This window comes from Raphanus sativus, chromosome 6, assembly GCF_000801105.2.
Source record: "Raphanus sativus cultivar WK10039 chromosome 6, ASM80110v3, whole genome shotgun sequence".
Lineage (NCBI taxonomy): Eukaryota > Viridiplantae > Streptophyta > Magnoliopsida > Brassicales > Brassicaceae > Raphanus > Raphanus sativus.
Window position 1 is genome coordinate 12,949,826 of NC_079516.1, and position 14,365 is coordinate 12,964,190.

Below are 14,365 nucleotides of genomic sequence, written 5' to 3' on the forward strand. Positions count from 1 at the left end.
TGGATTGTTTTATTTTATTTTATAAAGTGAACGTAGATGTTGAAAGAATCTTGGAGCGGTGGATAGACGAGGAATGATTCTACTAAGGTTAAACATATCTAGCGATTCTCTAGTTAAGATCAAACGGTCGAGCGCTGAAACAAAATGAAGATCGGACATCTAGTGACTATCTAATAAACAAGCTTAGAGCAACACAGAGAAAGGGACAAAGAGTATACTTGCAACCTGAGGATAGGTGAAGACGAATGTTAGCAACTGATTTTTTCTTTTTGTTTTAGATTTACTCCAATCCTAAATAGATTTAAGCCAATATGCCATACCTCATACGTATTTCTTTTTTTTTGTTTATTTATGATTGTGTTCCTGTATTCTGTTGGTTGTCACAATTGTAAGCAAATGTTAGATTTAATTCAGTTTCTAAATAGATTAGAAATGCAAGCAAATATGTCATATTCATCTACGTTTTGATATTCTCGTACCCGTGAAAGGTCGTTGTGAAATTGTTCATAGCTGAATCGTCATTGTGGAGAGAAGATGACATCTTTGCCATCGCCTCCTCACTCATCCATAGTAGGTCCTAGACAAAAATCTAATGAAACATTTGCATTAGTTCCTAAGTTTTCTCTAAACATAGATGTTTTATTGTTTCAATATCGTCAACATACATTTTTATTTATATTTGTTCTAAAATGTTTCTAACTTTTAAAATTGTCCGGCTGAGCTAATCGCGGCTCTTGGCTCTTAGGAGTTGACAATGGTGAATTCCACTAGTATTTAAGTAAACTTCTATATACAACAGACTAGAAGTGTGTTGGTGAAGGTTGTAAAGGTAGGAAAGACTCCAAAAACGCCAAAACCATTCTCTCAAATCATCTATTCGCCTTTTCATCATCATTATTATCTTCTTGTGACCTTTTCAAGGCCAGTACAACCCTATGAAATTTTGGCTTTAATTCCCAAAATTTTAAGAAGTAAAATATATATATAGGTATAGATCTCTAAATTTTTTAAAAAATGTTTATTAACCTTTTCTATTCTGTGGTGGCACATTCTTTTTCCATATCTTAAAGAAGTAATTAGGCCTTCGTTTTTTGCAAGGATACTTCTCTATTCTTTTTGTAATATACTTCTTTGCTTTGCAGGCTTTTGATATAGTTCCTTTGGAAACTGCCAGGATCTTGCGGCGACGACGCGGGGTTTCTCGCTTAACGTAAACCTTCTCCATCTCGTTGAGCGGCCGGCTTGATCCATCTGGAAGACTCACAAACTTCCAGCCACCTCCGGCTCCACGTTTTCCTCTAGGACCCAATTTCTCAATCGTGATTTTCCACCCATCTGTTGAACGTCGTCTGCTGTACTTGTGGCACTTCACTTCTCCTCTCCACTGGTTTAATGAAAGAGACCAGAAGAGAACGCATATTTTACCATCACCAATGAGAAAAAAATGATTAAAGAACGTGTAACAACTTTTATCAATAGAACTATAATGCAGTATGGTTTGGCTAAGTTAATGCAAAAATATTCAATGGGCCAAAAGATAGGACTTACTTTCATTTTGTTGAATTCAAACCTCTGCACGAATTCTTCATAAAGCATGTCATCTTCTTTCTTTGAGATCTCATAATGGACTTCATCTATATCCTTGGTTGTACCCTCCCATCCTTCTGGCATGACCTTGAAGCCGGGCTTGTACTTGAGTGAGGCCACATGAAACTCCCGGTCATGCGAAACAAAGAACCTACAATGAGGTATATATATCAGCAACCTATCCCCAAATAATTGTATCTACATCTTTCACTAACAATGTTACTAGAACACCAATAATCTATGATAAATAAAAAATGAAAAAAAAAACTAAACTACTTGGGGGATTAAAAAAAATTGTTTGGCATGTTAAGAACTTACTCAGGGTACTCATCAAGCAAACGCTCAACAGAATCATCCAAGGGACGACCAAGCTTTCTCTCCTCTTCTTCTTCATCTTCTTTAAGAAAAAGAATGGCGTGAACACGCTGCCTCATGATCCTATAATCCTTAGCAAGCCTCTCAACGGTATACACCTCAGGATTCTCTTTATGCAACCTATACATCTCAGTCTTCTCAGAGTCCTTAAGATAAGACCCTCTAGCTCCAGGCTCTCTCACTTGCTTCAGCAACACGCTAATCTCCATCATCCTATTTTTGATCCCATCGACAAAAGCCCTGCTCTCTTTGTTATCTTGGTCAATCTCTTTTAGCAAGTCATCGTACTCGTTCATCTCGTTAACCATAGCCACTTCTCTCGGTCCCAACTTGCTCATCACGTCACCTGAGTCAGAACCGGTGTTGTCGGAGGAAGAAGGGTTCGTGTCTTTCTTGCGTCCAACGGAGACACCATCGAAGTGTTCTGTGGTGAAACCAGTCGACCACATTGACTTGTTGTCCCAACCAAGACCATCGGATCCTGTGCCACCACCTGACGAGTCTTCTCCCGTTGGGATGTCCCAACCGTTGTCGTCGTCTCCGAATCCATCGAACCCTGAGCTCCCGGAGAATGCTCGGTTTCTATAAGATTGAATGATTCTTGGAGCGTTCTGACGCAAGAACCTAGACGCTCTCGTGCTAGGGTTAAGAGAGACCGAGGATAGGCAAGATATTAACTTACTGAGGTTATACATATAAAGATCAGTTGAACCTAACCAAAGGTCAAACAAAGTAAAAAAAAAAAAGTCCCCGAGGAAGAAGGAGAGTCGAAGATCCCGAGATCAGCGGAGGCCACAAGGGTTTAAGGGTTTTAGGATAAGGGGACATATCAGTTGTTTTATATTCATGATTTAGCCCCTCTATTTCCTTAGTTATTGCAAATATAACCAAGATAGTTGTCTATAGTTTTTCTACTCCTCTTCATTTTGTATACAACATTGAACCTTTAATAGATTTTGTCTTTATGTTGTCTGAAAGAAAATTATGTAGAGATTTTTGGAATTGCGCTATATATTGACTTCATAAGAATCACTAGAAAAGATTTTTGAGATTAAAGTTATAGAACCATGTCATATGCAAAAATAGTGCATCTTAAATTCTCAAAAAAGTAAATCTTAACCTCGATCATAAAACATAGTTTAATCGATGATTTCAGCATAATGAAGCTAAACCGATCACAAAAAAATACCCTAGAAAACACACATGAAAAAAGAAGCCCACATCTAAAACAACACTCTAAAAAAAGCAAAGCAAAGAATAGCTAAATCATTTTTGCCCATTAAGGTTCCTTACTTTTTGCACAAGAAAATCCGAGAATGGCTCGACCATTATTAGATAGGCTCCTAGTATCGCAGGAATCATCATCACCACCATTATCGAAGTCAGCTTCTTCTTTGTTAGTACTAGTGTTCATATTCCCGTATCCATGATAAGCCGTTGTGAAATTGTTCATAGATGAGTTATCTTTGTGGAAAGAAGAAGGCATTTGAGCCATTGGTCTCATTATACCACCACCGTAGGTTTGTTGTTTTGGCTCCTCTACGGAGGCCACCACCGTAGAAGTGGAATTCACGGTGGTCATGGTGAAAGTAGGAGGTTGTTGTGGGCGTTGTGGAAGAGGAGAAGCCTCAATGATTTGAGGTTTCTTCTTCTGCGTATGTTCTGCTTGAGGCATCACAGTGAAACTTCCCATTATCACCTGTCACAAGTTATAATACTTCTTAGGAAATTTCTGCAACTAATCTATTTTTCTTTTTGCTAAAATATGTTAATATCATTAAAATGAAAGAGGAGATTACATAGAAGTAAAAGCCTAAGCTATACTTTGAAACTGTAGATATGTTTTCTTATTTCTTTTTCAAAAAAAAAAGATCAAGATTGTGTTACCTGGACAGGACTGGCTGCAATGAGCATACCGGCAAGGCCACCGCCGATGATTTTGCCATTTGGTCCGGCTAAAGAAATGCTCATACCGCCAGACCGACCTTTAGTTCCTCTGTTTTCAGTAGGGATAAAAGAACCAGATAGCGAAAGTATCTCAAATAGACCCTAAGCCAAGAAAAAAGAATACATAGTTTCAAGAACTGTAAAAAAAAACAATCAAAGAATCAAGAAAATAGAGAAATTTGATTCCATGTTCATTAGGTTTACCTCGTATGTAAGAGTGCCACCTGAAGTGGTAGATTGACGAAGTGTGACATTGGAGATGGAACCAGTTGCAGAAAGAATGCAGATAGCTCGAGATCCTTGCGAATACGGCATAACTTTCATCGTTACATCCTGATTAAAAGAAAACAATATTCTCAAAACAAAGTCCGTTATCAGAGCTTTGACTACAAGAAAGACAGAGAAAAAAAAAACTATTTTGTGGAATTTATTACCTCACCAGCATTGACAGTAAACTGATGTGTTGTAAAATTTGCACCCACATAGCATGAGAGTCCAGGAGGAGGAGGAGGAGCTGCAATAGATAAAACAGAATTTATAAGATGGTATTGACTTTGACCAATCAGGCAATTAAAAAACTCTAATCATCAGCAAACTAACTTGATCATCCATAAAAATCAGTGTTTCAAACTTTCAAAAACATAAATAAAACAGATTTAACAAAGCTAATGAAATATCTTAGAGATTATGCGATAACAACTTAACAATTAAACACAACTAAACACTCTTTTATCTTCTAAAGATAAAAAGACAGAATATTATTCTCTACTTTTTATTTTTCTGTTTTGTACGGCCAGCATCATCAGATTCTGTTGTCTCTGTCTCTGACTGGTCTGTTTGTATAACTTATTCAGACAAAAAAGTACACAGCAAAATCCAGTTCTGTTGGTCCCACTTCCCAACATCTCAAAAATCCACATTAAAATCACATCAACAGATAATAAACCAGATCACATCAGATCTATCTCACTGAAAACTATGCAACACACACACACAAAAAAAGAGATTGCAAAGTTTTACCTGGGCTGTTCTCATACTCAAACTTGTGAGATTTATTGATGAAATTAACATGTTGCTGCTGCTTCTGCTGAGCTTTTCCTCGTTTCCAGTTAGAATGATAATTGTAATCTCCAGAGAATTGAATGGAAGATGAGATTGGAGTTGGAGAGAGTGTTGTTGGTCTCAAATAACTAGGGTTCAGAGTTCCATCTGGAGCGTATTTCCTCGGCCTTCCTCTCTTCCTCTTCGTCAGATCTGACCCTGCGCTGGAGATCAACGGCGGTGGAGCTGCGGCAGCTGAGCAAGGAATCACGGTGGTTGGAGGTGGAGGCGGAGGAGGGGAAGGAGACACGACAGTCGTAGGTCCCACGGACTGAAGAAAGCTAGGGTTTTGTTGAAACTCTGTTCTTGATGCCAAAGCTTCTTCATCTCCCTTGACTGTGATGACCCCACTTGGACTGATACCACCTTTCTCCTCCATTTTTTACAGCCACAATCCCCAAAAATCAAACGATAGATTCTGCATTGAAACAGCTCAAATGGATCAAAGATCAAAAACTTGCTAACAGTTCTAAGATTACTTTTCAACATCAGAAAACAACACTGTAGCAGAAAAAATGCAAAAGTGAGTGGAGATTAACCTCTCAATCTCACCCGAAATTGTAAATTTTCCCCAAAAATTTCAAATGAATATCCCCCAATTTTCTTAATTAGAGAAAGAAGATAACTTCCTCCTGGAGAGGACTGAATTTTTGGGTTTTGGCAAAGAAAAATGGAACCTAAAAAATAAAATGGGAACATTCAGAAAATATATAAAATATTATGTTGCCAGTTGTATCATTTAATATTAAACATTAATTAATTTTGAAATTAATATAATAGTTAGGGAAAGATAACGTCCATCTTGGAAACTCAATTGTATATAGTTAAATATATAAAACTATGGAAAAAAATAAAGTGAAAATTCAAAAAGAGAAAAAAGGTAGAGAAAAAGAATACCATCTCTTGAGTCTCTGACAATCTCTTTGTCTTTTTCAAGTTAATCACTTTGACCAAAATAATTATCAAGATAATCCATATCTTTAGATTCACTCATGCACTTGTTCCAATCCAATATTAGGTACAGCCATTGACAAAAAAAAGGTACAGTCAAAGAGTGCTCTTAAATTTTCGTATAATTGTTTGCGTTTTCCCTCTTTTGATTTCTAAATTTTTATTCATAAATCAACTTTCACCTTTTTCATTTTCCGATTTATATATTCGAAATTCAACGTTATAGCATAGAGTAACGAATAAAGTTTACTAAAAATCAGGAATCTAATGAATACAAAAAAAAAATTGATTGGTGTGAGAAATATTTAGGGTCTACTTTGTGTAATTTTAAAACTAAAGAACAAACTTTACTAAAAATTTACCAAAATTTAGGAATCTAAGGTATACGAAAATTTGATTGATGGGAGAAACATTTTATTAAAACATAGGGTCTACTTTGTGTAATTTAAAACTAAAGAATAAAGTTTACTAAAAATCAGGAATCTAGGAAATACGAAAAGATTTATTGATGGGAGAAACATTTTATTAAAACATAGAGTCTACTTTGTGTAATTTTAAAACTAAAGAACCAATTTTTTTTTGAAAAAAACAAACAAACGTGTGATTACTGATCAACCGTCGTCCACATCCGCGCCAAACTGTAGTAAACGAGCTCTGTTCGAATCTGCTGGAAACTATCCTCCTTCGCGTAAGACACACGCAAACTTTTTTTTTGAGAAACAAGACACGCTCAAACTTTCGGACAAAGATTCTTTTCATTACAAAGACTTGTCTTTATAAAAAAGGTCAACCCGTTCTGTTGTCTGAATGTTTTACTACAGACAAGGTCTCAACATCTTCAAGGTATAACTAATCTCCAGATATCTACAAGTCCAAAGTTTTTATCCTCCCACATGCGTTAAAACAGAGTTTACTGCATTAGGCATTTTGTTTAAGAACATCACTGCAAGCAAAGGAAACGCTCTTCAAACGTAAGTCTTAAACCAACATATAAACCCATTTTTGAAATGTTCTCTTTGCTGATCTTTATGTCCACACATTACTTAAATGATGTCTCGCACTGCAGGCTAAGATTGATGCCATTGCCATGCAAGATAATGATGCTACTAACTCCAGAACGTAAATGCATAGCTTTGAAAATCCATGAATCCACCTTTCTTGTATAGTCTTGTTTAGCTGCTAGAGTGACTTTCATTCTCACGCACATTCTCTAACAGGCTAAAATCCATTGATTTCTCAAAAGGTAGAATAGCCAAAGGAAACCACAGCAGGAAGATAAATTGACAAATGTGTGAATCTAACATTTTCCCTCTAGACTCAAAGGTGATAATGAAAGGTTTATTATAGAAACTCATGAAAAAGTACACATACTGCACAACTCTAAAGTTTTTTTTTTTGCTAAAAAATATTCTATTCAAAAGCAGAAGAGAACTAATGTTACAAGCCCAAAGCTAGTGAGGCCAAGTGGTCCATACAAGTAGAGAACACCATCTGAATCTTAATGCAATTATCTAAGTTGGATGGGCCTAAAGTCCAGTTATTGGAGATCTTTTCTCTAAAGTTTAGATGTATCTAAGTTGGATACACAACTCTAAAGTTTCCTTTTCTGGAAAGAAAACAAACAAAAAAAAGAGCTAGGTAAAGCCATTAGCATCATGTATGGGATTGAGATCTCCTGCAGAACAGATATTAATAGGTAACTAAACAAAAATAATATATAAACAATAATATAAAGACTTAGAAAATACATATTTTTGTGGGCTAAAGCCAACAAGACCAAAATCTAAGCTCAAGTCAAAGTCCAAGTCTAAACTCGTTCCGGCCTCTCTCACTTCTTTTCCATGAGTTATTGAACCTTGATAAGAGATTATTGTAGGGATATTAGAGCATCATTATTGGGGTATGGTAGATAGATATGTTAGTAATTAAAGCATTTAAAATAAATCAAAAAGGCTAAAATACGAAGCAAACATTTGTTAATTAAGGGACACAACAGACGTCTCTTAGCAGCCACGTGCCATCTCCTCCTTCGCTTCCTCCTTCGCTTCCATCTCCTCTTTCGCTTCCATTTCCGTCCTCTAATCGTCTCGTCTCCCTCCTCTCTATTACCAGATCTCAATCTCTTTCTCCTCACAGCAGCATCATCATCATCTATGGCTTCCTCTTCTGAATTCAGTGGGATCCTCTTGGGAATGGGAAACCCACTTCTCGACGTCTCTGCCGTCATCGACCAAGACTTTCTCAACAAGTAAGTGAAACCTCCTCAGATCCTATCTCTTCTTTCTTTGTTCGGATCTGCATCGTTTGCGTAAAGCTTGTTCCTTTTTTTTGGATTTCTAATGTTAGTTATCATTTGTAATCGTGACAGATAAGACATCAAGTTGAACAATGCCATCCTCGCTGAGGACAAACATTTGCCCATGTAAGTAAAGACGATCACTTTTCTTAAAATTGGATTTTTTTTGCAACTTTGTTTGATTAAGCTCCACGAAAATAGCTTTCCTTTTGATATACATATATTATAAAAGATGTCTTGATTATTGTGTGTGTGTGCTCTTCAACTTGTTCTTGTAATCCAAACGAATTTGAATGTGACAAGTTCTACGAGTATCTCACACACTAAACAAGTTCTATAGCTTCCGTTTTCAAATCTTTATGATAAAAGAAGGAGTCTTGTTTTAGTGTGTGTGTGTGTGTATCTCAAACACTAAACACAAGTTTATAATGCTGTCACAACCTAGTCTGTCAACCTCGAAAGTTTCCTTCTTTCTTTGTGGGTTTCTCTTATATGAAACGTGATCACTCAAAATTAATAAAGCTTTGATTTTTTTTTCTGTTTCTGTTTTGCGTTTCATTGAAGAAAGCTCTTGTCTTTCTTCTGTGTGAACTTTTGGTGGTTTCATTATGAGTTTTAGGAATCGGGATACTCTTCATTTACTTGTATTGATTTTGGAATAAGATGCTTGTGTATTGGCCTATCGATTGCCTTGTAGCTTAGTTGGTTTTTATGAGTTATGATCTTTGCCATGTTAGAACAAATTACTTATTACCATTACTTTGTTGGCACTGAACAGATACTTTTGGGACTGATTGGAGAAGAGACGGTAATCGCTGCAAAAATTCTTAAATCCATGGGGATCAATCTTAAAGATTCTCGTGTGGAGGTTGAGAAAATCATTGGAAGAGGCAGTGGTTATGTGGCTGTGGAGATCATTGGAAGAAGCTCGACAACTTTGTAAAGGATTCCATTTGCTTCATTTACGTTGTGCATACATTAGGTTTCTTGATTAATTATCAAATTTGATATGTTGTTGTTCACTCTTCACATTTTAAGCAAGAGTAAATGGCATCTTCTTCTTCTGATAATTATTTAACTTAAGAAACAAAAAGGGTCTCACCAATAATCTATTTTGTAAGTAATGTCCTTAGCAAAATCCTTAGGACAAAATAACAATAAAATAACTTAAGGACACATGATTAACATACAACCAATAATGATGCTCTTAGGCTCACTAGACCAACAAAACTATAATTCACTAAATAACCAAAACTCCACCCTCTCTCCTTTTTTTCTCTTCCTATCTCTCTCTACTCTCACTCTCAAAATCTAATTTCTTTTTTTTCGTTATTTGGCAAATAAGCCTATTATTGTGTATATATTACAACTTTACAAGAGTTTTCTTATTGTTAGTTATGTGAAATTTTTTAATCTTGATTTTATTTAAGTAAAAAAACTTTTAATTTATAGTGTAATAAGACATTTAATCCACATTTCTCTTCACGGTAGTCCAAAATTCTACACAACCCAAAAGCTTACAAAATTTGGGTTCCAACTTCCAACACAACAAATATCTGACACCATTGATGGTATCATTTGAACAAGAGCCTGGATTCAAGCCGGAATTTCAATTCACACGAAGTTACATGAAGCCTAATCATCGCTTAATCTTCACCTTGAAGATGTTATAATCATGTTTATACAAACGTAATCCTATGTCTATATTTTATACTTGTTTAGATTTATGCATAGAGAAAGTGATTTCATTGATTTTGTTGTTGTTGGGTTATATGTATCTTTATTAATTTATTCATAAGATTTTTTGGATGTTTTTAGCTCCAGTAAAGTTACGACTACACTGTAAATTTAAGATTTTTATAGAGAGAATAATAAGTTGGTTAGTTAAGTTTTGTTATTATTTATTTCATGGAGTAGTCAAGAAAGTTGTTCTATGTTTGGAGTTCCCATTGGTTATATTATCTTCGAAAGTAAATGAGTATGCGTTGAAAACTATATATTTAGATGTTAGATGATGATAGTCTGTATATTTTTGAATATATACATGTAAATATGTAGTTAGTTAGGTAGGTGGGAAGTGAAAATGGACCAATTGTCTTTGTGAAAATGGACCAAGAGGCTCACATTTTCGCACGTAGAGCGATTCCTTAATTTAATAAGATTGTACTATGACAGAAACTGAGGGACGTAGTAGGTAGATAGAAGTAGAATTTGATTTTGGGGTTAGGTTTTATGATAGCGTAAGACTCGTGACACTTTGATGACTGTAACAAGAAAAGAAAGTGGATCCATTTGTACGGTTTAATTACATATTCGTCTCTGCTATCTTTTGGCCAATGTGGAGACGACATTACGACGATCAGTTTCACTTATATTAGTTTAGAAGATTTTACCAAAAGTATAGAACAAGAAAATTCATGAATATTAGTTTTTAGAGTCCACAATCATTAATAGACTAGTAGGTGCAAAATATATATAATCTAACGAAAAATGGCTACAGTGAACGGGAGAGAAGCTCACCCAAAGAACATGATGACCTTACAAATGACGGAGAGTTGGTGTAATAGAAAATATTTAGTTATATTCCCCCTATATATAATGTATTATATTTTTGAAATTTAAAAATGAATAATATCTTGTTTTTTGTTCGAAACAATATGTATTAGAATTCTGTTATATTCTCAAGATATTTATACCAACACTTGAACTATTCGTGATGCTGAACTAGTCCACCAACACATACCACTTTTTCTGAGGATTTTTTTTTTTACTCTAGGCTTGTTTGTTAGTGTGGTTGTATTGTGTGCCAAGTGTACTCAAGAAGGTTACACCAGTGTCCTTTATATAACACAACTTCTTAAGTCCTCTTTTAACACTCATCTCTCTGATGAAGACCATGGAGCTTTTCTCTCTCTCATCCATCCTCCTCCTCCTTGCGCTCTCCTTCACTAGTCCCATTCTCTCTATCTCTGATCAGCCATTATTAATCTCATCTGTTGTTCATGATGAAGAAGAAAGCTGCCCTTACACCGTGATTGTCACCACGAGCTGTTTCTCTCCTGATTTGTCAAGGGATCAGATCACTCTCGCTTTGGGTGACGCCGACGGTAACAAGGTTTGATTACAACAAACTCAGCTTATTTTTTTCTTTTGTTTGTGTTGGCTCTGTTCTATAACCTTGTTGTGTGTTTGCATTAATTTCAAAACCTTGATATATATTCCATCTTGTTTGATGCCATGGGTGCATGTAATAAGCTTGTTAAATCCTCGGATAATCCAAATCCATTCGAACAGAAATGGGACTTAATTTGGTAATATCGTACTAAAGAGCATGACAAAGCTGGATTATGAACCTGATACACTCAAGTTCATCACCCTTTAAACTTTAAAGTTTACTATAAATTGAATTGTAATATTATTTTAGAAATCGAATACACAATAACCAATGTTATGAAATATAATATACAATAAATATGAAATCAGTTCTGAACTAAACCCATAGTATTAAAATCTAGTCATAGTATATTGCTTGTTTTCTTTTGAAAATTAGGTATAATTGATTTAAAACCGAATTTCTAATACTGTGATATAGTCTATATACTCTATACTAACATAAAAAACGAAAGGAGACGGAACTGCACACTTTTGTAAGTTCGAGCTACATGGCTGCACGTGTGCATTTTTACTTATACTCTCTCACATGTGTGTAACGTTTTTTACATATAAGGTGGTCGCACCGAGACTAGACGAACCGTTAAGTGGTGGAGGAGGTTTCGAGAAATGTTCATCAGACACATTCCAAGTCAAAGGTCAGTGTCTAGACACTATCTGCTCTCTCTACATCTACCGTTCCGGTCCCGACGGTTGGATCCCAGAGACCGTGGAGATCTACGAGGAAGGTTCCAAATCCGTGAAATTCGATTTCAACAAAAACGTCCCTGAGAACACTTGGTACGGCCACAACTATTGCAACAACACCGGTTTGCCACCACCTTCGCCGGATAAACCTCCTCCGTTTAAACCCACAGTCCCACCGCCCCACCCACCTCATTCTCCTCCCGACAAACCTTCTATCCCACCACCAGCACCACCCCATGCACCACCCCATCCACCACCATCTGCTGCCTCTGGACGTGGAGGTGGTGAGAGTTTGGTTGTTGCGTCTGCTGCGATTCTGATTGCGTTAGCGGCTATGGTGGTTTGAGTTTCTAGTTAAGAGTTGCTTTAATGACTAATAATTATGGTGTAATGACTTTTGTTTTTTGTTTGTAGTAATTGGAGATCCTGGAGACCTTTGATTAGTTAATGTATCGAGTCATGAAGTACTAGTAATCAATATAAATGAAACATGCACTGGTGTTTTTGCATGTGATTTATAGTTAATTCCCTTCTAGTTGAATCTTGTATTATGTAAATATATAACACAACTAAACAACTAGTATCCTAAAAAAAAACAGTTAAAAAATGGTATTGAGATTCGACATGTGATATAACGTTTGTATCAAGAGTTAATCTTAACTAAGAACCTAAATGGTTAACCACCAGATCTAAGAGTGTTGTTGCCTCCAAAGCCTAGACTGAAGATTTATATATTTTCAGATGAATACAATCAAGCCAACCGCAATTGAAAGAGACGATGAACTGAAGACTCTCGAGTTCAAGAACATAACGATAACATAGAAGAACATAAGAAAGGAAAAAAATGATAACACATAAATGAACTGCCGTAAACCAAACGATGTTAAATAATTGTCGGTTTAACGTTTTAAACCAGCGATTAGCACGAAGACGCATTCATAATTTTGTTTGTTGTTTTATGTACACATCACACAATCAATTCATAACCCCAAAAGAGAAGACCACGTCGTCACATCACATGTAGTGCATACGTGTGCGTGATCTTCTAGAGAAGCAGTGTCGGAGAGCGTAAAACAATAAATACATATAGATATTTGTGTAATCTCCTCCAATCAATTTCTTACAAGAAAAGAAAAGTAATTATTAATTACAATTTTCTCAATCTACCTAACCTAACACACATCATCGTGACATGAGACGTGGCTGGCTCGTGATAATGCGAGCGACCGAGCGTTACCGGGGTTCCAAACCGAAATTGAATTAGTTTTAACTTCACCCGGTCTAATCCGGTTCGGTTCGTTGATTACTGTTTCACTTTCCCTTACCTTCTTCGTCTCTCTCCGAGCGAGGGACATCATCTCCTTTGCCCATCTTCCTCATCACTCAATCTCCTATACCCACTAAAATCATCTATACCCATACCTCTTTAATGAATTGTGGAAAGACTAAACTGACCTTGGTTTGTTGAATGAAAACCGAAAATTGTAATGTGATTGGGTTGGGTTTGTGATTGGAAATCGTTGGTTTGGGAAGTTTGGTTAATGGTTTTATAAAAAAAAAATTAATTGAGAAAAGCTAAATTAAAAAAAAACCGAAGCTCCGTGGTGGGTCTCCCGTCTCCTCTACCTCCCCGCAGCTCCCCCATCGGGGCTCCATCCGGCTCTGTCGCCGCAGTTTCTCTCCTCCTCCTCCATTTTCAAAGTGTTTCCGGAGGTCTAGCATTCCATCGGCGCAAATAGAGTTGGGTATTGCAGGTAAACTCAGGACCCCCAACTTCTCTTGAGAAATGCATGTATTTGGAATCGAGCTAGGAGCAATGCACAACGGCATTGTTTAGTTGATGGGTCAATTAGTATAGCGATTTGGTATAAAATGCATTAATGTGGTTCACTACAAGAAAACTGTTAATTTGCTACTACTATTTGTGACCATTTTTTTTGTCACAATTATTTGTGACTAACTTGCTACCACAACGTGACTCTTTAATGACTACCCTAAAATGAAAGGCAAATTAGTCACAAATTTACTACTACACCGCTTGTTAGAAAGTAGTCACAAATAAACGACAAAATTGAGACGTATGAGTGACTTTTGATAATCAGTCACAAAATAGTATCATAGTGTGACGAAGTTAAGACACCATTTTCAATGGGAGTTTAATTGTAAAGGTAGTCCCAAATTTGCAACTCAATTGTTACTTTTTATTAACTCCTATTGAAATCTTCCCCAAAACTCAACAATACATAAGTA

At 36.2% G+C, this 14,365-nt stretch overlaps 3 protein-coding genes and 1 long non-coding RNA gene across 5 annotated transcripts; 2 read left to right on the plus strand and 2 right to left on the minus strand.

The window, feature by feature from the left end:
- Positions 1–901: 901 nt before the first annotated feature.
- LOC130496113 (protein GAMETE CELL DEFECTIVE 1, mitochondrial-like) lies at positions 902–2,748 on the minus strand. Its single transcript, XM_056987902.1, has 3 exons — positions 1,906–2,748; positions 1,549–1,738; positions 902–1,384 (listed from the first exon to the last, which is right to left on the minus strand). Exons 1-3 carry the CDS (start codon positions 2,655–2,657, stop codon positions 1,022–1,024), a joined length of 1,305 nt encoding a protein of 434 aa, XP_056843882.1. The 5' UTR covers positions 2,658–2,748; the 3' UTR covers positions 902–1,021.
- A 305-nt stretch (positions 2,749–3,053) lies between these two features.
- Positions 3,054–5,694, minus strand: LOC108806692 (AT-hook motif nuclear-localized protein 6-like). Of its 2 annotated transcripts, none has more exons than XM_018578864.2 (6): positions 5,550–5,694; positions 4,930–5,428; positions 4,344–4,423; positions 4,114–4,242; positions 3,850–4,011; positions 3,054–3,661 (listed from the first exon to the last, which is right to left on the minus strand). In XM_018578864.2, the coding sequence occupies exons 2-6, from the start codon at positions 5,387–5,389 to the stop codon at positions 3,242–3,244; spliced, it is 1,251 nt and encodes a 416-aa protein (XP_018434366.1). In that variant the 5' UTR covers positions 5,390–5,428; positions 5,550–5,694; the 3' UTR covers positions 3,054–3,241. The 2 variants fall into 2 exon arrangements, with proteins under 2 accessions (XP_018434366.1, XP_018434367.1); XM_018578865.2 differs by having other exon boundaries at positions 5,563–5,693.
- Positions 5,695–7,941: 2,247 nt separating this feature from the next.
- LOC108806694 (uncharacterized) lies at positions 7,942–9,327 on the plus strand. Its single transcript, XR_001942584.2, has 3 exons — positions 7,942–8,209; positions 8,330–8,383; positions 9,036–9,327. It is a non-coding gene; the product is annotated as an uncharacterized LOC108806694 (long non-coding RNA).
- Positions 9,328–11,013: 1,686 nt separating this feature from the next.
- Positions 11,014–12,640, plus strand: LOC108806693 (embryo-specific protein ATS3). Its single transcript, XM_018578867.2, has 2 exons — positions 11,014–11,372; positions 11,985–12,640. The coding sequence occupies exons 1-2, from the start codon at positions 11,145–11,147 to the stop codon at positions 12,459–12,461; spliced, it is 705 nt and encodes a 234-aa protein (XP_018434369.1). The 5' UTR covers positions 11,014–11,144; the 3' UTR covers positions 12,462–12,640.
- The last annotated feature ends 1,725 nt before the right edge of the window (positions 12,641–14,365 follow it).